At 39.0% G+C, this 24,420-nt stretch overlaps 1 protein-coding gene across 1 annotated transcript in view; it reads right to left on the minus strand.

Moving 5' to 3' along the window:
• The window catches only part of LOC128737092 (growth hormone secretagogue receptor type 1-like), a 31,721-nt gene extending 11,687 nt beyond the window's left edge, over positions 1–20,034 (minus strand). Inside the window, exon 1 of the mRNA XM_053831655.1 lies at positions 19,306–20,034. Coding sequence (XP_053687630.1) covers positions 19,306–20,034 — 729 coding nt within the window. The remainder of the gene's footprint in view (positions 1–19,305) is intronic.
• Between the last annotated feature and the right edge of the window lie 4,386 nt (positions 20,035–24,420).

Genomic DNA, 24,420 nt, shown 5'->3' on the forward strand with positions numbered 1-24,420 from the left:
ATTATTGGGAAGATGGTGGTCCCGATCTTCGTCCAGGCTCGACAGTTTTCTATACAGACGGTTCAAAAATGGACAATCAAGTTGGAGCAGGAGTGACTGGCCCAGGAATAGACATGTCAATTTCTATGGGCAGATGGCCAACTGTATTCCAAGCTGAAATACAAGCAATTATAGAATGTACGACTGTGTGCTTGCGCAGGAACTATAGACATTCAAATATATGCATCATGTCAGACAGCCAAGCAGCTCTAAACGCTCTAAAGTCGGCGACATGCACATCAAAACTTGTCTGGGAATGTATTCAATTACTCCAAAAATTGTCTTGTCGTAATCAAGTCAACCTGTATTGGGTCCCAGGTCACTGTGGAATCGATGGAAATGAAAGAGCTGATGCGCTTGCAAGACTCGGATCATCTCATCAATTTGTAGGACCTGAGCCCTTCTGTGGTTTATCTGCCTCTGCTTTAAAAATGGAGCTAAAAGCATGGGAATGTGCGAAAGTGGAATCAAATTGGAATAACACTTTCATTGCTAGGCAGTCGAAACGGTTTATCTCTCCAAACGTTTCAATGACTCGCAAAATCCTGGAGCTTTCGAAGAAAGATCTTAGCATTTATACTGGTCTTATAACAGGACATTGTCCGAGCCGATATCATCTGAAGCTAATGGGAAAACTTCAAGATGATATATGTCGCTTCTGTGGCATAGAAAAAGAAGACTCGGAACACCTGTTATGCCGATGTCCGGCAATTCTCAATAAAAGATTAAGGTTCTTTGAAAGAGGGCTGTTAGAACCCTCTGATATTTGGAGAACAACTCCCAGCGCAGTAGTGCACTTCATCCGAAGTGCATCACCGGGTTGGACAAATGCTATTAGTCAAACAATGACGATCACTTCTGATAGTGGTACGTCATCTTGACAACATAGCTATAATAAAACGGGGGATATATCACAATAGATCAAACAAATGGTCGCAGTGATAAAAATACCCAACATGGATAAAAAAAAAAAAAGGGTAAACCCATATAGACACAAGCACGCATAAAACTTAATAAGCATATCGCTCATTCAATAGCGATTATAGCTAAAAGAAATGCAGTGCAGGTCCTACACCAAACACCCGGGCGATATTACAATAGATCAACTATACTGGTCGCAGTAATGAGTCCACACATGAAAAAAAAGCCTAGATATAGGTGATCTCTACGGGGGGCTGCCCCCCGCAGTGGCCGGCGCTTCCGACGACAGGTCGCCAGCAACACTCGCGGCCTGTGGCCGTCTCGCGCTGAATCATCTGATTTTACTATTGATTGCTTTTGGTGGTCTTGTTATTGACTAATGTTTTACAAAAGAGTCTAAAATTTCTCGAGTTCGATTAGTTTTTGAGTTACGCAAAAAGTTCTGTTTTATTTGTATGAGAGTCCTTATCCCCCAACCATAGGGGTGAGGGGTCACAAACCATCATTAAAAAAAATCCTGCATCCAAAACTCCCCACATGCCAAATTTAGTTCCATTTGCTTGATTAGTTCTCTAGTTATTTCATTTGTATAGGAGCCCCCCTCCTAAAGTAGGGAGGGGTCCTAATTCACCATAGAAGAAATTTTTGCCTCCAAAAACCTTTACATGCCAAGTTTGGTTCCATTTGCTTGATTAATTCTCGAGTTATGAGGAAATTTGTATTTTTTTTTTCAGATGTAGAAATCCATTTTTATAGGTGTAGATTGGCTTGAGTTTTACTCGACCTTAGATTTTGTTATAGTTTGAAAATAAAAGTGTGAATTAAATTTATTTTTATCAAGTTTGTCTCAAATTTTCAGTATTACACTTTCTGTATAAAAATTATTTCATAATGTTTACATTATGAACAGTGATTCTCGAAGTGTAATCCAAAATTCCGGAGAATACAATTTACTTGCTCGCTCTTTTGCTGATAGGTAAATTAATTGCAATTTAATTAATTAATTAAAAATAGATGCAGTACTAATTTAGATTCAATTTCAAATCCGCTTTCAAGAAAAACCATCAATCATTAGAAAGTGCCATCTCATGTTAATTTTAAGCTCCAGTTTTAAGCCCGCTTTGATGTGCGAGATATCAAGACCAATTTGAAGTATAGTTTGAAGTATAATTTGAATTTTTCCAATCCAATTTCATGTCTAGTTTCAAGCAAACTATTGAGTCTGATTTCCTACCCAACTCCAAGTCCAATTTCAAGCCCAACTTAGGTTCAAGTTCAAATTGAAGTAAATTTTTTGGGCTAAAATTAATCTGAATTCAAATACGATATCCAATCCAACCTTAGTCCAATTGTATGTTCAATTTCATGCCCGATTTTAAGTCCGATTCTTTACCTAATCTTAGGTCCAATTTGAAGCGCGGTTTGAAGATCAACTTAAGGTTCCGTGACAGCCCCATTTCCAATTGATTTTTGTTCAAAGTTGTGAGTTTTGCTCTTTTTTAAATACTGAACTTATACTTGTCGCTTCAAATTCTTTGGGTTTTCAACTTTGACGTTTGTGCCTTTTGAAATTTTACTTTTGGCTTTTGACAACCAAATTTTGACTTTTGACTTTTGAATTTTTATGTTTAATTTTCGAGTTTTAGTTTTTGATTATGAATCGTTCTACCTGTTGATTTTCAATCTTCGACTTTTGACTTCTATCTTTCGGATTTTTATTTTTGACTTTTGAGTAAAATTTCCGTTTTGTCACTTTTGACTATTGGCTTTTGTCTTTGAGTTTTGACTTTTAACCTTTGTCTTCCGAGTTTGAATGAATAATTTTGATTTTTGTATTCAATTTTTTTTATATTTTGACTTTTATATTTTGACTTTTATTTCCGATTTTCGCCCTTTATCTTTTAACTTTGACATTAGTAAAGTCGTTTCTCGCTGTCTTAACTTTGATGACGAAGAGTCGATTAATGTTGTCCGCTTGGTTCGGCGCCAAAAGCGACAGATGGCTCGAAACTGTCGTTTATTTCATTCAAAACTAGTCTAAACCCGCGTTTCAAACAAATAGCGTTGACGCTCACCTTATCGTTAACTTGAACAACAGACTTCTAGGCCAGACTGTCAACCATCCTAAGCACATAGTCCTCATAACTCTGCCCTCTCCGCTGTTGATGTTCACCACGCACCGTTTATTTTACTTTTAAACGAGAACACTGACGATTTTATTCCACGTGACGATCGAGACGATCGTCTCATCTCTGACTATCGTGCGTACGATTACAGCATATTGAACGGTACATTGGAGACGATCAACTTATTATTGCCTTTCTTAACTAATAGATCGCTGGATGAAGGGCTGTTAGTATTCTATGGCACTCTCCATGGAATCATTAGAAATCTTGGCCCCCACAGAAGACACCAAACATCAATCTCTGCTTCCGATAAACCTTGGTGGACTTAGGAATTGCGTAACTTACTCCGTAAATCTCGGAAACAATTCTTCCTTTCCAAGTCAGAATTGGACCGAGAATCTGTTCGCGAGGCTGAATCGACTTATCAATAACGATCGAAAACAAAGTATGATAGCTACATATCTGTGATCCAATCCAGTGTTGAACCAAACTCTGCATGGTTTTGGGGTTTTATTAGGAAGCTGCAGGGCGACTGCATTCCTAATCCCGAACACTACGATGGCCCCGACGCTTGCATAGGCAGACACGCCGCTGAATTCTTCGCGTCCTTTTTTGAAACCGTATATAGCAGAGTGGAGCCGGTGCAGATTCTTAACTTTTTATCCAAATAACTACAAACGATGTATACAGTGCTCTCCAAGACTTGGACACCGACACGAAAGATATCTCTCCTGTGCTTCTCAAAAACTGTGTTGATAGCCTAGCGGAACCGATTGCACTGATTTCTAATCGTTTACCGCGTGAAGGATTTTTCCCGTCTGTTCGGAAATCGGCCTATATTATTCCAATTCATAAATCGGGTGATCGTAGCTGTGTCTTCAACTACCATGGTGTTTCGCTACTTTGTAGCCTTAGTAAGGTACTATAAAAACTAGTCCACAGCGTGTTATACGATGCAGTTGCTCCAGTTATCTCCGATACGGATCGGATCTCCGATATCCGATATCTCCGAGACTCAGCACGGCTTTATGAGAAACCGCTCAACAACTACTAATTGCATGTGCTACATCTCTACTTTATCAAGAGAAGTCGAAGCAAAACGACAAGTGGACTCAGTGTACATCGTCTTTGCAAAAGCTTTCGACACTGTACCATACATTCTGGTGATCGACAAGTTGAAGCAAACAGGCATTCCGGATTGGATAACTGAATGGCTCTGTTCATATCTGACGGACCGCACAGCAGGGATGATTCCTCCTCAGAATAAAAAAAGAGAAGAGAAAAATTCACACTTTACTCAGTCACGATTTATGTTGCTCCGTTTTGTTTGAACTGTTCTCTTTTTTACTGATCGCGATTGCTCAGCAACCTGCTCATTGTTCTTCTCATTGAGAAATAAACTGACAAAGAAACATCACTATCGGTCACAGGCTTAGAGCTTAACCATAAACACCATAGTGTAGTCCTGTCGATCCAGAACATCACTGCACTGCTCGTATAGGTGTAGTCTATGGAACTTTTTTGAGAAAACTTAACTTGAAATTTGTATGAGAATGTGACTCAATGGAGGCGCATGGTACATGAATATCCTACATACACCCTCAAGTAACAGAACAAAAAAAAAATGATATTGATTGAAAAAGCATGATTTTATTATGCAACAAGCGTTTCCAAAATCACTTTTTTGTCCACCTGGAAGTGTTATTAAACTTGTCTTTTACTAATAATTTGTTAATTGCGTTACAAGTTATTCGTTTACGATACAAGATGAAATATTCTCTATATTTAAGTAGATACTGTGGCATAATTGGGGCAAACTTTTAACAATGTTTACAATACGTTTGCTGCTAGATAATCGAATAAAGCTTTCTTCTTTATCTTTTCTTTGTTACGTATCATGTTGTATAAAATAGCAAGAAACAAAGTTCGTTTGTGTTGTATTAATTATTTGTCAAGATAAGCCCATTGCTATGAATGGTTTTCGGTGTTCCCACGAATAGTCTTACGAGTTAGGTGAAAGTCGAACCCAGCTGACACTTGGCTGAAAACTCGTTGTAGCCCAACGATGACCCCATTTGCTGTATAATTTTTCTTTCGTAACGGTACTTAGAGGAACATTCTGCTACGAAGAGATCGTGGTTAAGCTCGTAGACTAATATGGTTGAAAAGCCATGGGCAATCGGCCCTCGCCATCAGGATATCAGCTACAAAGATTGCTCGGCACAGATTTCTCCTGATTGCTAGGGTGTCCAGTCCAATTAGCATCAGGCACGCTTCGTATCTTGGAAACTGGAGCGGGTGCTTGCATGGCAGGCGACGGAGGGCGAATCGAATGAATTTGCGTTGTATTTTCTCTAACCGATCAACGCCGTTGATAATGGGGATTCCAGACCGCCGAGTTATATGCCAGCGTCGAATGGACAAGCGGTCGGTACGAATTCTTTAATCAATACATATCGTTGAAGCTTTTCGCAGTTCTCATGATTAGGTCAAGACTGCGGGATGCTTTAGCAACGATGTAGCTGATGTGCTGCTTTTAAATGAGCTGTGAGTCAAGGAGAACTCCCAAGTCCTTGAGGCAGGACTCTCTTTTGATCAGTTCGGCGCCTGGACCCTAGATGATAGCTGAAAAGGATGCCGTTTTTCCTGGAGAACGACACAACTGAACACTTGCTCATGTTGAGCACCATTCTATTTTCGTTTCGTTTTCGGAAAACGGCGTCTTCTACTTTATTGGTCGCGAGATAGATCTTAAGATCATCAGCAAAGGAGAGCCTGAGTCCTCGTAGTGGAAAGTTTATATCGTTGAAGTATAGCACCTTGTGCTATAGAAGCCTTGTGGAATACTGGATGTAACAATAAGCTCGCTGGATATTGATCTTTCGATTTCAACATCGAGATACCGATCAGCCAAATAGGATTTCAGCCAGAGCAGTAGAGTACCGCCAAGTCCCATCCTGTCCTGTTTGGCAATCGAAATTTCATGATTTAACTTATCAAAAGCTCTCTGGTCGGTGGATTGCATCCGTTAGCAAACGCCCCGACATGGTATCCGTAGCATAAGTAGGTAGTAAATGAAAGGAGATTCGTGGTGATTGAGGAAAAAGAATCTTGTACGATTTTTTTGCTTTTCGAGACGTTGTCTTTGTGAGCTACACTACTGCTTCAATGATGTGCTTGAACATCGGGATAGAAAGGTGTTGTAAAATGTGAGCTTCCTAGTTTACATTGCGGCGATAAACTCCGAATTATTACAAATACAACTAATGCTTCAGAGTCAGAGATTATTTAAATTGATATTGTGCCTGCCAGCCAAATCTGGATTATTGCTGTTGTTGCTCTTTCTCTTTCTTACGACAGTGACTTCAGTATGTCGCAATTTGGTCACAGTTCTGTGCAGTCTCACTTTCAAACTGCGGAGTCCCGTTTAGGGGAAAGTGCTGTATAAAATAACATGGAAAGTATAGCGTAACGAGGAGAAAAGTTTAATAACACTTCCAGGTGGACAAAAAGTGATTTTAGAAATGCTTTTTGCATAATAAAATCATCGTTTTTCAATCAATATAATTTTCTTTTTGTTGTGTTACTTGAGGGTGTATGTAGGATATTCATGTACCATGCGCCTCCATTGAGTCACATTTCCATACAAATTAAGTTCAAGTTAAGTTTTCTCAAAAAAGTTCCATAGACTATACCTATACGAGCAGTGTAGTGATGTTCTGGATCGACAGGACTACACTATGGTGTATATGGTTAAGCTCTAAGCCTGTGGTCGATAGTGATGTTTCCTTGTGAGCAACAAAGTGTTAATACACTTTTTGGCTGCCCATGATATGGCACAAAAAAAACTGTTTAGTCTACTCGCAGCGGCAACAGTGCAAAAAATGTTGCATATGACGATGGTGGATGATAGATATGGCAACAATGTAATTCTTTTTCTATGGTTAATTGAGACCCCTCCCCTCTTTAGGAGGGGAATTATGACCTCTCTCCCCTTTAAGAGGGGGGGCTTCCATTCAAATGAAATACAAATTTCCTTATAACTCGAGAACTAATCAAGCAAATGGAACCAAATTTGGCATGTGGGTGTTTTTGGAGGCAAGAATTTTTTCTATGGTGAATTAGGACCCCTCCCCGCTTTAGGAGGGGGGCTCCTATACAAATGAAATACAAATTTCCTCATAACTCGAGAACAAATTAATCAAATGGAACCATGTGGGTGTTTTCGGAGGCATGAATTTTTTCTATGATGAATTAGGACCCCTTACCTATTTAAGAGGGGGGGCTCCCATACAAATGAAATACAAATTTCCCCATAACTCCAGAACTAATCAAGCAAATGGAACCAAATTTAGCATGTGGATGTTTTTATAGGCAATTTTTTTCTATGGTGAATTGAGACCCCTCCCCGCTCTCTCCCTTCAATAGTGGGGGAGCTCCTGTACGAATGAAATACAAATTTCCTCATAACTCGAAAACTAATCAAGCAAATGGAACCAAATTTGGCATGTGGGAGTTTTGGAGACAGGAATTTTTTTATGATGGTTTGAGGTTTACAAATGAAACATAAGTTTCAGTATAACTTGAGTACTAATCAAGCAAGTGAAACCAAATTTCGCATGTAAAAGTTTTTTCTTCTCTGGGGGCTCGAGACCCTTCCCCTTCTGAAGGAATGTGCTCTCATACAAATGAAATAAAAATTTCTGCATAACTCGAGAACTAATGGAACTTTAAAAATTTTAGAATCTTCCCTAAAACATGAGTTAATAACAGTATTACCAAAAACTATCTAGAGTAACACTAGATGATTCGGGACGAGACGGCCGCAGGCGCGAGTGGCGGATGTTACCAGCGATCCGTCGTCGGAAATACCGGCCACTGCGGAGGGCAGCCCTCCCCTTCTGAAAATCAAATTGACAATTCAACAAAAATAGCAACCGTATGGTTCCGGTTATGTATATCGGAAAACCGACCTTTTGACCGGATTAACCGGCTTTGTGGATAAAAAAACAGGCCGGACGGCTGCTTGGCAACCCTAACTCATATCATTTTTTTTTAACTCCGTATCTACATTCTCCCCCGTCACTTTGATTATTTTTCAGTTTTCATAAACCTCAAACGTTGACAGCTTTGCGGCACTAATAAATCAAGTCTGATTTAGCTGAAATATTGCATAGGGTGTTTGTTGCGTTAAAAATTCGAGATGCCCATTATGATATGCATTCTAATATACTGCACATGCAAAAGTTGCTGTTGGTTGAATCTTTGAATCTCACTGAATTACAAATCCTTTTCTGAGCAATCAGATTAAATAATATAATTGATACGGAGCTTAACTAGAACGTAATTGAAAATCAAAATGTAAAATAATAATTAGCCTTTAAAGCTGCGCTTTAAAGCCTTATTCTGTTTACGTAATCAACACACAACAAGTGCTTCGCTTCCTGCACAAAGGATTTTCTTCGTAATTAATGCTGCATCCAATTTGAATCTTTTTGCTCCCATAATGACGCATATATTATCATCTCATCAAGCATCAAACTTTTTTTCGGGCGACTCCGTATCGTAGCAGCAACATCCGAATTGCTTCCCAACTGGATTTCAGCCTCATCACACACACCTCAGAAACGAACGAACGGATGTTTTCTCCCCGCATGAAAGTGCAGCCAACCAGATTACAGCAGTGCATTACAGAGCACTGTATTTGGTTTTGGGTTTGTGTAAAAGCATTTTCGCGTAACGTGTGCATGGCTTTAAATTTATACATGCTTACATGCTTAAAAAAAAAACTAAAACCACATTTCATGAAACATTTCGGGATGCATGTCTTTTCACCCTCACATCCGCCAAGCCTCAGTTCCTAGTTTAGGCAGTATTTCGCGTTTCGAGTGTGGTACTCTTGCTTGAATGAGAAAGCTTTTGTTTGAAATTAAACCGAATTATATAAATACGACCACAAAGGTTTGCATAATCACAGTTGGCAGCATTCCGTTTCAATCTTCAGAACATTTTCGTGCGGTTGATTCCGGAATGGGCTCTACGAATGCTCGCTTTCATAACTGCAATTGTTACGAAATGTTTTCCGCGCGGAGTGGTAATTTAAATTTAGCAAATAAGAACAGTTTGCGCGCTGGACACAGCGGGGTGAAAATCGGGTGCTTATGGAATTATATTCGCGTTGTTTTCTGATCAAACATTCGTAGGCAATTTCAACGAGTTGGGCACAAGTTTACCGCGTAATATATTTTTTGAGGTTACACAACGATCTTTATGGATAATTTTATTCTTTTCAACAGTTTCTGAATTTATTCATGTTAACACACGCCAAATAACACACATATGGTCACTATTGATAATTGTGTAACATTTTTAACACATCTAAAATATTCGATATGAAAGTTTAATTTTTTCACTCATTGCTTTGCGATGGAATGCCTCGAAGTGAAAATTATCGGTCAATTTTACTTTTCCTTTGTGTGCTGAAGACTAATCATTTCTCATTAATCATATTTTGATGTATGTTTTTATTCGCACAATAAACACGCCGCACCCAAAGGGTATTTTAATAATCAATTCACTCCGAAGTACATTTTTATCGCATTACGACGCATATATTTCCATTTCGTTAAGCGGGAAACATCTTCTCAAACGATCATAACACCGAAGTCCATCCGATTGAATCCCAGCCTGGCCTGTATGGCAAAAAGGCAATACAAAAGTTTCTATCCCACATGGGAGCGGCTAAGCAGATTAGGACGCATTATAGAGCGCTTCATGGTTTGGTTTTATGTAAAAACATTTCCGCTCTACTTGAGCCCTTAAAAATTGATGGACGGAAAACATAACAGTTCACATTTCATGGGACACTCAAGAGGCCTTTCTCTTCCCAGCATACCCGAGAAGCAATACTTCTTCTGTAGAGATACTTAGGTTATCCTTTATCCATTTTCAGCTATGCTGACATTCCACTACAGAAATTATTTACAATGAACATTTGTCGACCTGTTTGATGACAAATGCATCCTCAGTTTTACTATTTTTTATAGGGAAAAATAATATTTTTGCAGCCCACCTTGTTAGAATGCTCTATTTGGGGAGTCTTGTACGCTTATGAATCCACAAGAGTTTCAACATCCTGAAAAAACCAGTCGTCGAAAATAAGGGAAGCATTTGAATGAAATTAAAGTTCATTTATTATTTTATCCCTCCTACTATGAAACACATACAAATTACGAAGATCTTATCAAACTGCATCGTACTGGAGCGTTTCTAAATGTTAATTGCATCAGCCGGTGCAAAAAGTTTCCGTTTCATCCAATATCCAGGGCGACAGTTTTGTGGATTTCCTGAGAAAAACAGAATCCTCATCATCACAACTGAGCCAAAGTTGGTGACATACGACTGCAAGTTCAACGCTATGCTCGATTGGTATAATTAGATTTTCCAAAGTACAATAATTCATAATGTGACAACAAAGTTAGGTTTTGCCAAAAGAAAAAGAGAAATAAAATTAATTTATTGCTCTTAAAATCACACTTCAATGGCAAACAAACCACCGGAGTGACTTGCTCTTAGAAATGAACCGTATTCATAAACCAGGATTATTGTACGTCTGACGAAACATGTTTCTAATTGCGGAGCTATTATAATCAGCCTAGCGTACAATTAAAAAATGCTGTTTTCTGGGGAACCTTTAAAATTTTATTCCAAGAATGAACGGTTGGCGGGGATACGTGGATGATTTTTTTTTAAATTCGTCCATCAAACAAACCTTTGTTGCCTTTTCTGTGCGTAGGTGCACAACACTGCAGCAGGAGACAAACAACGAGAGGCAGTGTCCTTTACTGTCAGTTTTGATGAATAGACAGTCAGGCGGACATTATGGGTTGACAGCGCAGCGTTCCTTTTTAATTCTCGTTACAAACAAGTCGATGAAAAATTGTTATTCAGTACAACAATGTTGGCGCCCGCTAACTCTTTCAAACAGATTCACGTCTCCGACGTTGCAATACAGCTCTTCTGTAGGAGCATTAAAAGGGTAGTTAATTAGAATTACAAATCATTGCAAGTTCGAAGACCCTTTTTTAAACTATACAGGCTTACGCAAACAACAGGGCCTTTGCAAATGTCGGTAGTAGCAAATACCCACTCTAACCTCAAAGCAAATACAAATTATTGACTTGACTTGAAATTGACCAACCTCGAGGTTTTAGTCAGGACCTTGAAATGAAGTGAATGAAATGCGGTCAAACATATTTATTAATATTTTTTTGAAACGATGGTACTACAATTGATGAAGGGACAGCAGGAGAAGTAATGAAAATTTATTTGGAAAATGAAGGGGAAAGAGTGGAAACGTAAGGGGGGGGAGGAGGGGTAATTGGTAGCTACGCTTTTGTCTACTAGTAGCTACTAGTTGTCGTTGCGACTCCTACCTATCGGCCATAATCAGAGATTATAACCGGATTCGAACCCACAACACCCGCCAGGGCGTGTGGCTCGCTGGTACTTGTACCTTTGAACCATAGAGGCGCTGAAAAAAAAGACGTTGCACGTTGCCCCCTTATTAATGTAGCGACGTATCTGGTTTTTGGATTATTTTTAGACACACAAATTGTGCCTCTTCCTCCGTCAAGTGTAGAAACCACCCACCGAAAAGTTTTAATCTAACTTGTTTTTACTTTCAACATGACGACGCTGTGCAGGCCCTTACGACTTGCAAGGTACTGCGCGTGACGTGACGTTGTTCGTCTGTAAGCGTGTTAGCCGCGATTCTCAGCGCGGGTCTTCGGAGAAAGGCTCCGTTCCTCTGAAAATAGACCAACCTCGAGGTTTTAGTCTTGACCTTGAAATGCGGTCAAAAATATTTATTATTTATTATTATTTATTCCAGCATTGGACACCATGTGTAGAATATGTGTATTTCATTCTGGAATACATTAACGTCTTCTTCATTTCTTACTTCCAAAAAGAGCTTCATGTCATCGGCATATATTAGCACTTTAAGTTTTTTGAGAATGAAGGAAATGTCATTTACATACAGAATAAAAAGAAGAGGTCCCAAATGAGAGCCTTGAGGGACACCAGAAGTGACTTGAATTGTATTCGAGTTCTTTCCGTTAAATTTAATTATTTGTTGGCGATTAGATAAATACGATTCAAGCCATTTCAGGAGCTCTGGTTGAATTCCAATTTTTTGCAATTTGAAAAGCAGCATTGGTATGTCAATGCGATCAAATGCTTTGCTAAAGGCCGTATAAAGTGCTTCTACATGGTTTCCAATAGTCAATAAATTCCAGTAAATTTGTCGTAGTCGAGCGTCCTTTGAAGAAACCGTGTTGCATTTCTGTAATTCTGTTTTTAATTTGCAGGAATAATTTTTCATTAATAATTGCTTCGAAAAGTTTTGGAATGCAAGAGATTATGGCTATGCCACGATAATTACGTACGTCAGATTTTCGACCTGATTTAATGATAGGTACTAGAAAAGAGCTTTTCCATATTTTTGGAAAGATTCCGGATTCCAGTGATAAATTAAAAAGCCAAAACAAAGGAGCTGTAAACTCCAATGCAAGATTTTTTATGAAAACTGGAGGGATTCCGTCGGGTCCAGGTCCTTTTGAGGCATCTAAATTTTTTAAAGCCTGCAAAATGTCCTGGGCATGAAGTTGGTTGACACCTATGTCCACTGAAAATTCCGGATAAAATGCAAAATAGTCGCGATCGCGATCTTCTTCAGAAAATGTTGTATAGATTTCTTGAAAAAATTTTGCAAAGAGATTACAAATCTTTTCCGAGTTATCCCCAACACTTTCATCAAGATGCATTATGGATGAAAAGTTGTCAGATTTTAGTTTGGTTTTCACGTAATTAAAGAAGTTTTTAGGACTGGACTTTATTTCAAGTTCAATTTTTGAGTTGTACTCTTCAAATGCATTGCTGATTGCTGAATTAAGCTGGTTGCATATGTCCAAGTATATTGCTAAATTTTCACTATTGGCGTGTTTTTTTATAAATTTTATGGGCTTTTTGTTTGCGATTTTTTAGATTCTTAATTTGGCTGTTATACCAGACTGGGCTTTTTGAATTTTTGTGACGTCTTCTTCTCTTTAACGGTATGTTCTGTATCATTATTTCTAACAAAATTTTATAAAATATATCTACAGCAATGTGGACATTTTCTTCATTCTTGAGAATATGTTGCCAATTAACACAGTTTAATCTACCTCTAATACTTTCATAGTTAGCTTTTTCGTATTCAAAAACTTCTTCATATTCGCAATCGTTGGGTCTTTGGTATTGGTGTATAAATAAACAATATTCAATTGCTGTGTGAGATGCCTCATTTTTCCAAAGTGGGTTTAATGATTCAGTCACACAGAAATCTTCGTAAATGTTTGTGAGCAAAAAGTCTAGATAGCAATTTGGTTGGTTTTTAATTTTATTAATTTGGTTCAGACGCAAATTAGCAGTTTTGTCAAAAATGAACTGCAAGGTTTCATTTTCCCCAACGATTGGAAGTAAGATACATTCATTTTCAGAGTCCGGAATGAAGTCTGCATGGCGTTGATTGAAGTCTCCATAGATGTGAACTTTAACCTCAGGAGGCAGTTGTGATAAAATTTGTTCGGCAATTTGGAAAAATGCTTCGTAAGACGATTTATGAGCATGGTCAAATTCTTTAAATTTTGTTGTCATTATAATTTCAGAATTGAAATTAGACGACAAAACTATGAGGACCCCGCCACCTGACTTCTTTTGACACTCAAGAAAATTTCTGTCGTCTCTGAATACGTTAAAGGCACTTCCGAAAATTTCTTCACTTTTTACGCTTGCGTCCCAGCTTGTTTCAGTTCCCAGAATAATAGAAAAGAATGAACTCTGTAAATTTTTATAGATTTACTTCATTTTTGCTGGACTTTTCATGCGATTGAAATTTTGACAATAAATTAAAATTTCAGTCGCATCCTGTCTTAGTGAAGAAATTAATGGAAGTGGGTCTGGGTCGGTTGAAGAAATAATTAAATTAGTTGCCTCTTTCTCATCGAAAGGAGTCGTTACTTCCGAAAATTTTGACTGGAAATTCGTACCGGATTGTTGAATTTGTCGGCGCTTTCCCTTGCGCGTTGCAGATACTGAATTCGTTGGTTCTGGAGATGCCGCCGGACAGATTCCAAGTCGTCAGATGCCGCCTGTTTTGGTACTCCAAGTTCCTCATGTAGCTCTATAAAGCTTTTCAGGAGATCCTGCGCTGCGACGGGTAGTCCTTCAGATGCTAAATTCATTTTTATGCTGGTGTTCGTCATACCTTCGTAGCAGAACGCTGGTTCCTTGTCGTACATGTAAGCCAGGTAAAGGCGAACGAGATACATAATTTCCGGATCTCGCAGCCGCGCCTTCAGGAACCGTCCGTCTCCGCCAGCTGATTGTTGCGTTAAGCTGACGATAGGTGGACGCATTGGGTCGAGTGTCCAGGTACGTGTATTCTACACATTGCAATAAATATTTGCTAAATTTAGCAACCTACACAATTGTGTGGGTTCGGCCTTATCTTATACCATTGCACTATGGGCAAAAACGAGCCGAAAAAACGGATGCTATTAAGATATGGCCTGCAGACTGATAAAATGTAGGTGATCTTATGTAAAATCTTCCGGAGAATCGCATGGTGCCCACCGCTTTCCTGTTTGTCATCGGGAAGTGCCCCATTTTGCTCATTTTCCCCTATTTTTAACATTTTTTACCCTTTTTGGACTATACCAAGCCAGGCTTTGAAAAAAAAACATGAAAACCTAATTATTTTGTGTAAAGAAGTCCACAGAATTGAATAGGGTTGACCCCGTTTAGTTTAGAGCGAGATCATCGCTTCGAGGCTCATAGACTTCAGATTCTGAAGCAGCGGAACGGTCGCTACGTAGCTATAGAAATACGCGCAACTTTTTGAAAGTTAAGTTTTTACTAACCTTAATACAACAGATATACCGAAACGTCCAGATTGGCTTAAAAACATTCAAATGTTGATTCAAGAATTTGTCTTAGAAAATCCGGTAGTTGAATACAACATTTGCCACACTTCTTTATTATTTTACAATTTATAAATGCCCAGTTTTAGGTTCCGGTAGTACTCTAAACGGAAGTTCTGTAGTGTGGAGCATGAACAAATGCTCTACAGCAGCGGTTCCCAAATAAGGGTTCGCGAACCCCCAGGGGTTCGCCAAAACTTTAGTTCGCTGCAGAATAGTATAGGGAAATCCGTCAGGGGGTACGCGAATCGAAAAAAGGTTGGGAACCGCTGCTCTACAGTATAATTTATTCATACTTACTGACTCAAAATGAGATGGCAGCAGCAGATTTAGTTTTATTTCATCTGTTACTTATGACGTGAAAAAATAATCCCACTGCGATCTGGAATATCTCTGGGAAAATGGATCCAAAATTTGCTAATATATTTTTTCATTGAAGGTCAATCTAAGGTGGTTCTTTGAAGACAAGTTGTATAAAATCGATCAAAAAATAGTAAGGATAGAGCCAAAAGTGTAACGTAAGTAGACTAATTTTTGAAGTCCCGGCGGGAACGTAAAGGTAAAAGTAGGTATACAATAAGGCCGAACCTACACAATTGTGTAGATATGAAAGACAATGTGCATAAGTAAGTTGGAACAGTTATTTCCCGTAAATTTTTAATTGCATCAATTAGAAATACTTATTACCAATAATTTTTTATCTAAGCAATTTCGAAATACGGATCCAATAAGAACATACAACAGATAAAACTTTTTGCTGTTTTCACAAGATTTTGAAGACTAGACAATAATTAATCCAAACACAAAAGAAAACTTCTTTTCAGCTATTTTCTATTTTTTCTACCAGTTACGATGTTTACACAAGAGATTGGTGCCATATATGTAAAAGTACGATGTTTAGAAAGGAAAGGAAAACTTTTTAAAAGTAGTCATGTCTCACCTACACAATTGTGTGGGCTCGGGCTTAAAGGGTTAGACAAGTATTGTCGAAATAATCACTGGAACTTCACGGGTTATGTTACTCAGCGAGAATATGGTTTTATTTTGTGCGGTCGCTATTGTTTCTTCCTGTTATGCGTTGCCTGGTTTATCTCGGCGACATTAAATCAGCGGAACAATCAGAACCAATTTGTATTAATTAGCCCTTTACAGGGCCAACGAAATTTGTGAAACAGCTAAGAAACTTTCTCATACGGGTAATACATGCCTGTATGATGCACAATAAAGTAAAACGGAATAAATATAAATTATTTCCGAAAGTCTTAGTAGAACTCAAAAATAAACGAGAAAATATTGGGGTCATTCCATTTAATTCTACTACTTTTTACGACCTTCATAGATATTGATATTGCGGTTCGATTTCATCGTGTTTTACTGGCTTACGCCAAGAAAGAGATCCATTTTCATAAGGTGTTTTTTGGTTGATTGTCAACCACGAAACCCAGACCAATGAAAGTTTTTATAAGATTCAATTAGTATTCAACAGAAAATACCGGAATATTAGGGGAATGTCGTCGTGGTTGGGCCACGTTTTGGAATTCGCCCATAACTTTCGTTTCAAAAGAGATTTTGAAAAAAAAATACATCGTTGCAAAGGTCTGAGAATAAGGTATTTTTTCGGAAAGTTTTGAACAGATTGCATCAAAAATAAAAAAGTTATAAACATTTACTTGAAGACTTGGGCCACCGCAGAAAACCTAAGACAAACGTATTGAAATTCTATAGAGACATGAAAAAAATGAATTCCGGGAACAACGGCTCATATACCCTATTTTTAATTGCATTTTTGCGAAATTTTGGCGATCTTGTAAAATCAATATTGCTACCATCGCCTTTTCCGAAGTGTACAACTACAATGAAAAAAACAACGAAAATCTAGGTTTTTCTGCGCTTAAAATTATGGTGGCCCAACCATGACTACTCAAGTGGCCCGACCTTTAAAAATAGCGCTTTTCTAGTATTTCACCTCAGCCTTTCCAAACACCTTACTAATGGGGATTTTTCTATAGTCTTCGTGTGCAGCACAACACACTTCATACATTTTCAAAATTTATCTCGATAATTGCATTCCATCAATCATTTCTTGAAGAAAAGTTCATTGCGCCTGGAAAACTTTTTTGTAAGATTTAGTCACTGAATTCAGTACGGGTGTTTTGAATACACGACTGAAACTCACAATATTGTGAAAAGTTAGCTATCACAGTAAGAAGTTTTACAATGGTTGTATCATAGATATCATGAGTTACTAAACTGTAAAATCATGTTGGCCCGACCATAACAGTGGCCCGACGATAACGACAATACCGTACTAGTTATTTCACAAAAAACTAGGCTATCAAGCGAAATATATATGATCCATAATTGTGAGGAATAATGTATATTTCCACAATTATGAATTAATAAAAACTCTACTTTTCTCTGTGCAAAGTAAGTTGTTGATGATTCACAAAAAAAAGTAATGAAAATTGTCCGTTGACAGACGTATTTATTGTTGGTCAAGGCATGGAACTTATAAACGTAAAGTTTTTGATTTACTCTTTTAACCCCTCTAAGGTCGATTTCATTTTTAGCACCCGAAAATTTACTAAAATGGACGTAGTTTTTTTATCTTTCAATATTTGTTTACCAAAATTGGGAATTTTTCCAAAAAAACTGTTCTATTTTCATTTCCAAAATACGGCCATATTCATGTGTCACATGGGTTGGTAAATATTTGAAATTTGTAGGAAACATGCTGATCTTTTTTAACAAATCATCGACTGTGGTCATATAAGTTACTTTGCTGCAGTTACAATCCATGGTGCGCGCCATCCGGATGCGGGAGAATCCGGAACCGGTTTCCTTAGAAGGATATTTCAGCATCAGTAAAATATGTTATGTCGCATATCAAGAATCATCAGCACTTCATAATATAGCGATTGTTGACCATTTCATGTCTCTCAGAGGCAGGGATGGTCCGATCACTTTGACTCAACTTTGATTCATTTGACAGTACCGTCTCAGCCGAGCCAAATTTGACTACGTTATATATGGGACATTTGTAGAACTAGTTCTAATCTACAATTTTTCTCAACAAAGTTTTGCTGTATCTTTTGTAGTTACGGTGCTACAACGCTAGTAACTCATCAGTGACTAAATGAACGTTCATAAGTTGTTTTTTGGTTGATTGTCAACCACGAAACCCAACAAAGAAAAACAAAGAGAATTTTTTAATCGAGCAAAAAAAAAATATTGATTTTAGGCATTTTTATTTAAAGATTAAACGTGGAAACCAAATTTATTCTTGCTATTAATATATACGTTATTATTTTCCATGCAAAAATCTACGAAAAAAGACGAAAACGAAAGAAAATCTTTTTGGCCAATTTTCGTAAATTCCGCTGTTTGAATTTGCATTTCTATTTCATGCTAGAAGCGATAACTCAACTCGCACACCCATTTTTCAAGTTTTTCAGGCTGAAGAGCCCACAGACAATTGATTTTATAAAAAAATTTAACTCATATCCTACAAATTATTTTTTTGTCCCCGATTTTTCAAACTAATTTCCAAGGAGGGTTGGGGGGGGGGGGGGGTGACAAAAACTTTAAAAATGATTGCAATGGCCTTATTTGAACAATTCGTATCGAATTTTTATAATATAGTATATTGTAATAAATGATCTGAGACATACATTTTAAAGTAGGTGAATATTTAGGAAAATCGAGTTAACAAATAACAAAAATACGCTGTTGTGAAATATTCGTTAGTAAATGTTCCGGACCGAAATTCAGTTGGTTGTATGGAGTCATCTACTAAGCTAAATTATTACAGGACACCGCTGTCGTTAATATTGAGGGCGCTTCTCACGGATTTTACGAATTACACGTTAAAATATAAAAGATCAATTTATACAAGCAAAGTTATTTTTGTTTCCACAATAGACTATATTTCACTGTTCACTGTTTTTAAACACATATTAAAATGGAAATAGTCCAACGTATTGTTTTGTTATATGTTGTTTAGTCCAACCAAGCTTAGCAGAAAAATGATGCATTTATAACTGAAAGTTTAAAAACAGTCCCTTCCACCTACTCCGCGTGTAATGGTATGCTTAAACGCGATTGTTCTCCGTTACAAGGCTAACACTTTCTAAATCCCTTTTACCGCCAAATTGCGGTACGAATGCGGATTGCAGTTAATATATGGGGGGACTCACCTTGTACTCTTCCCGTACGTCACAGATGGTGGAGTTATTTCGTTCGGAAAATTGCGGCCCCGCAAAGAGAATATACGGGGCACTGTGCAACCCGCCGAGCAGCGTGAGGCTAACGATGACCAACTTTGCCCGGCGTACCGTGCACCAACTTTGTCGTTTCAACGGGTACAGCACCACTATGAACCGCTCGAATGTGAACGCAACCACATACCACACGGACAGAAAGCTGCAAAGTCCACTAGAGAATGTAAACATCTGGCAGTACACTTCCCGCGTGTAGATATGTATCTGGAAAAAGCTTAACCAGGTCACGAAGAGCCCTAGCAAAAAGCACGTGTCACTGATCCCGAGCGCTGCAAGATAGTACGAAGATGACAGCTTCTTTAGCCGGGTGTTGAAGAATACCAACACTGACAGGATATTTCCGATGCTTCCCACGACGACAAGTGCCGGCGTGTAGTAAAATGTAAGAAAATCGCCAATCATATAGCCCCATTCCAGAAAGATTGATGAATCCGTTGGGTAATCAATGGCGGTCGCTAAACTTCCGTTACCGTTCTGCATCATTGGTAGAAGCCTTTCATTGAACGTACTGCTGCCCAAACACAGTTTTAAATCGAACTCGTTTAAATAATCCACATCGCCATCGCAAAACTCGAAGCTGACGTTTAATTTCAATCTTTCGTAGATCACGGAAAAACCTCCTCCGCGTAGCACGGTACCGTTCATGTTTGTCCTATCCCTTTACTTCCTGCCAGCGCGGTTACACTTGCACAGCTTTAAGGTGAAACTTAAAACACAAATACCAAAAATCGTTCTTTTAATTCCTTCCATTAGCCGGAACATCACCCTCCGGTTCTATCCGATTCGTAACAGCAAAGCATGCACACAACGGAAACATTTATCGCCTTTTTAATGTTTTATGTTGACCGGCTTATCAGATACTGGCGTTTTTACAGACAAACGACATGATAAATATGACATTTTAGTCTAAATCTAGCAATGCAATGAACATATTGAGTTCCGGACCTACTGCGCAGGATCCCAACCCCTTCAAAACCGAACTGCCTTCGGTTCTGGTTCATCCGTATCCTTCGGATGACAATCCATCGAACCATGTTGCTGTTGAACAATATGTTTAATCACCAGTTGCCATTCACATGCCGGCATCGACGGTAGTAACAGGCATCTATACTTGTTTCTCCCGCGAAATAACTTGTTGCTATCGATGATGCTCGCTCCCATCCTTATCCTGCTTCGTCCTTGGCGAAGCAATCAACCGGGCGGCGCGGCATTTCGAATGGATTCCGCGTGATAAACAAGTGGATATGTTCGGTTGGAGCACTTGCCAACCGGCATAAAATAAATTACCCGAAGAATTATGAGCGGAATACTAGATTCGTCGTCGTCAGTTGTTCGTTCGATCGTTCTACATTTTGCGGTCAGAAAGGTGCGGTAACCTCCCTGCCACTGCGCCCGCATCCCGGAAGATGGACGATAGATCAACACAAGAAACATTTTACGGAACATAAATTTTGCTGGATGTTGTTTCTTCTCGTGTGTATATGGTCAAGTTTTGGTACATATTTGGTTGTGCCGAACCTGTTCAGTAATAATTAATGCGGGCGATGTCATTTACATTGAAATATTATTCGGAAAGATCAATATTTAGCTCTGGTGCCAGTAGGCTTGTTTTTCAACAGAGTGAGCAACAAAAGTATTTCCAATTGGAATAAATTTAATGGAATGAAAGGTTATGTTTTATAAACGTTTTTGAATTTGTGGTTTTTGAACTAGCTCGGAACGTTTGATTTAGACGGCAAATTTAACTGCAATACAAGCAGAAAAGGAGTTGAAAATCATAGATTTTTAGGTGGGTTTAAAGTGTCACTTTCTGTTATGTACATGTTGTGGTCTGTGTGAAACAGCAGCTAGCATTAGTTCAGAAGTGTCTAGTTGGGTACAACGGGTGCAAAGAAAGCGAAATTACTCTCGTTAAAGTGAAATTAAATCGTAAAAATCATCCCAGAAAATTTTTCTTCGCTGCTGCTCAATGCTTGCGGATTTTAATACGTTGTAGAAAGCTTAACTTAGCTTAGTTTGACGACGGGTGAGTTGCCAGCGATTGATCTAGATCAGCTGAAATTGCACAAAGAACCATCAGAATGATGCTTGGCAGTAGCAGATCATTCTCAGTGTGCATTTTCTGGTGATCTAATTCTTTGTGATGATCAATAGCAAAGCTGGTCACGCCCATGCAGATCAATTTGGGAGGGAAAGGAATGTTAGACACTTGCTTCTACTAGAGACCAGGGGTGTGAAATGGTCAAAATTTTGTGGACTAAACATCCATGGACGGCGACAACTTGGAACCAGTCAGTATACCGAAAATAAAAGCAAATATTAGTTAAATCCTTTTTACTATCCGACAGATCTTGCAGAAATGTCGGGATTACAACGTGCCCAGGCATCACATCTTTATTGATTTCAAAGCAGCATACGATACAGTCGATCAAGACAAGCTATGGCAGATAATGCAGGAACACGGTTTTCCGGACAAACTGACGCAACTGATCAGAGCTACATTGGATCGAGTGATGTGTTTCGTACGCATCTCTGGGACACTCTCGAGTCCCTTCGAGACGCGGCGAGGGTTGAGACAAGGTGACGGTTTAACCTGCATGCTGTTCAACATCGCTCTTGAGGGGGTGATCCGACGAGCGGGCATCGAAACGAGACGCACGATTTTTACCAAGGGTAACCAACTTCTAGGCTTTGCAGATGACTTCGATATCATAGCCAGGAACTTTGCGACGGCGGAGGCAATCTACGCCAGACTGAAAGCAGAGTCTAGGAGAATTGGGCTAAAAATAAATGCGTTGAAGACCAAATACATGAAAGGAAGAGGCTCAAAGAAAACAAACGCGTGCCTCCCACGGACGGTAACCGTTGACGGAGACGAACTAGAAGCGGTAGAGGAGTTCGTGTATTTGGGATCGCTGGTGACCGCGGATAACAACACTAGTAAGGAGATCCAGCGGCGCATCCAAGCGGGAAATCGGGCCTACTTTGCCCTTCGTAAAACGCTACGATCAGGAAGCGTACGCCGCCGCACGAAGCTAACAATGTACAAAACTCTTATTAGACCGGTAGTTCTTTATGGACTTGAAGCCGTGACGCTGCTCACTGAGGACATACGCGCCCTTGCCATGTTCGAGCGGAAAGTGCTGCGGACGATATTTGGCGGAGTACAAACTGAAAACGGAGAGTGGCGGAGGCGTATGAATCACGAGCTACAGGCACTGCTTGGGGCGACTCACATTGTACATCTAGCGAAAGTTAGCAGGTTACGGTGGGCCGGACACACCGTAAGGATGCCGGACGACAGTGCGACAAAAATAGTCCTCTTCAACAACCCCACCGACACCAGGAACAGGGGGGCCCAACGTGCACGCAGGCTCGACCAGGTCGAAAGCGATTTGCGACTTCTGAGACGACTAGGAAATTGGCGACGAGTGGCCCAAGACCGAGTTGAATGGAGACGAGTGCTTGAAACAGCACGAGCCACCCCGGCTCTATGCTGCTGAAGAAGAAGAAGATTAGTTAAATTATAGCTAAAAGGCTGTGTTTAACTGCTTTCTAATTAGTTCCAGTAGTCTTAAAATGAATAAACCTTTAAGTAGGCACCAGAACCAAAAGTACCAAAACCAATGAGTGGGACATGGACAATGTATGTAGTTTGACAGCCACACCACCTCGCTGCTTGAGACCGAGGAATCCTCTGCATCATCCACAAGTGTCACAGGAAGACGTTGTTGTTAGTAGAAAGGAATTGATCTGGATCCACCGAGGCAGATGGTGCGATCACTGTTATTCGAGCTCGCGTACGATTCGAGGACGTGTTTGGTTACGTGGCCATTGCGAAACAGGTAGTGGAAAATCAAAATACCGATATAAGAAAAAATAAAAAACATGAGAAATCAGTTTAGCGCACCGAAAATTATGTGCTAACGTGTCTTTTCGGAATTACATCAAAAACCATGACTGCGCGAGATACCTTTTGGCATCCTTCTATCATAAAACTTACTTGAAAACTATGACAACTTTATTAGGGAGCTGTCTAAAAGCTATTAAGTTTTTGAGGTATTCGATAATCATATGATAGAAATTACACGCGATGTTCCTAGTTAACCGATTTCAAGACTTAAATGCACGTTTTTAAGGCTTCAATAAAAGTTCCGATTTGCAAACGCGCCATTGCTAAATGTGCTCAAATTAATGCAAAATGACCGCTGTCGGAAAAATACAACGAGCGAGCCACGAAAGCAAACGATGCTAAACTAACATACGATACGATACTCAGTATGTAAGCATCGGTTGTATGAGACTAACCTGTATATGACGGATTTCACGCCAACTCGACCAGAAGTTGGCATGACCCTCTCAAAATTTAACGAAACTTTATGTGTGTAAAGAGTTTATATAAATAAACATCTTGGCATACTTAGTTTTTCGAAAATGTGTCTAGACTAACTTTTGGAAAGGGCTTAATTTTTTTCTCCTTATTTTATTATATAAAATACTAGCTGACCCGACAAACTTCGTATTGCCACAAATTAACCTGTGTTGTACATAAATCATGAATCTCGGATGATCTTTGTCACCATCTCGAGTTTTGCAAGTTTTTGAGGAGTTCAACCTTAGATGATTCATTTTGGTAGTTACGTAACTATGAAAGCATCCCAGGTAACCAATAAGTATCACCAATGCTATTCAAATGTAAGCCAATAAGCATTTAAGTCGCCTTAAATGCTGCTTAAATGCTATTTTGGTCAAATATACAGCTACTTTACTGATAACCTTCTTATAGTGCTGACAATGCTAATTTACAGCTAATTACCGACACGAAGAATTTGAATACAATTTTGGATGCCAATTTACAACACGTGCAGTATAAAATGCTAAATACGCTGATTTGCTGCTTATGTTAATGCTTATTAGTTACCAGGAATGGGTAGTTTAGTATACAAATTTGCAATTTTTCTTCACAGTAAAGTAGACAACAACTCCCCTATCCCCTGATTGCATAGCCAGAAAGCGGATAGTAATATTCGC

The sequence above is a fragment of the Sabethes cyaneus genome, chromosome 2 (assembly GCF_943734655.1).
Source record: "Sabethes cyaneus chromosome 2, idSabCyanKW18_F2, whole genome shotgun sequence".
NCBI classification, from domain to species: domain Eukaryota; kingdom Metazoa; phylum Arthropoda; class Insecta; order Diptera; family Culicidae; genus Sabethes; species Sabethes cyaneus.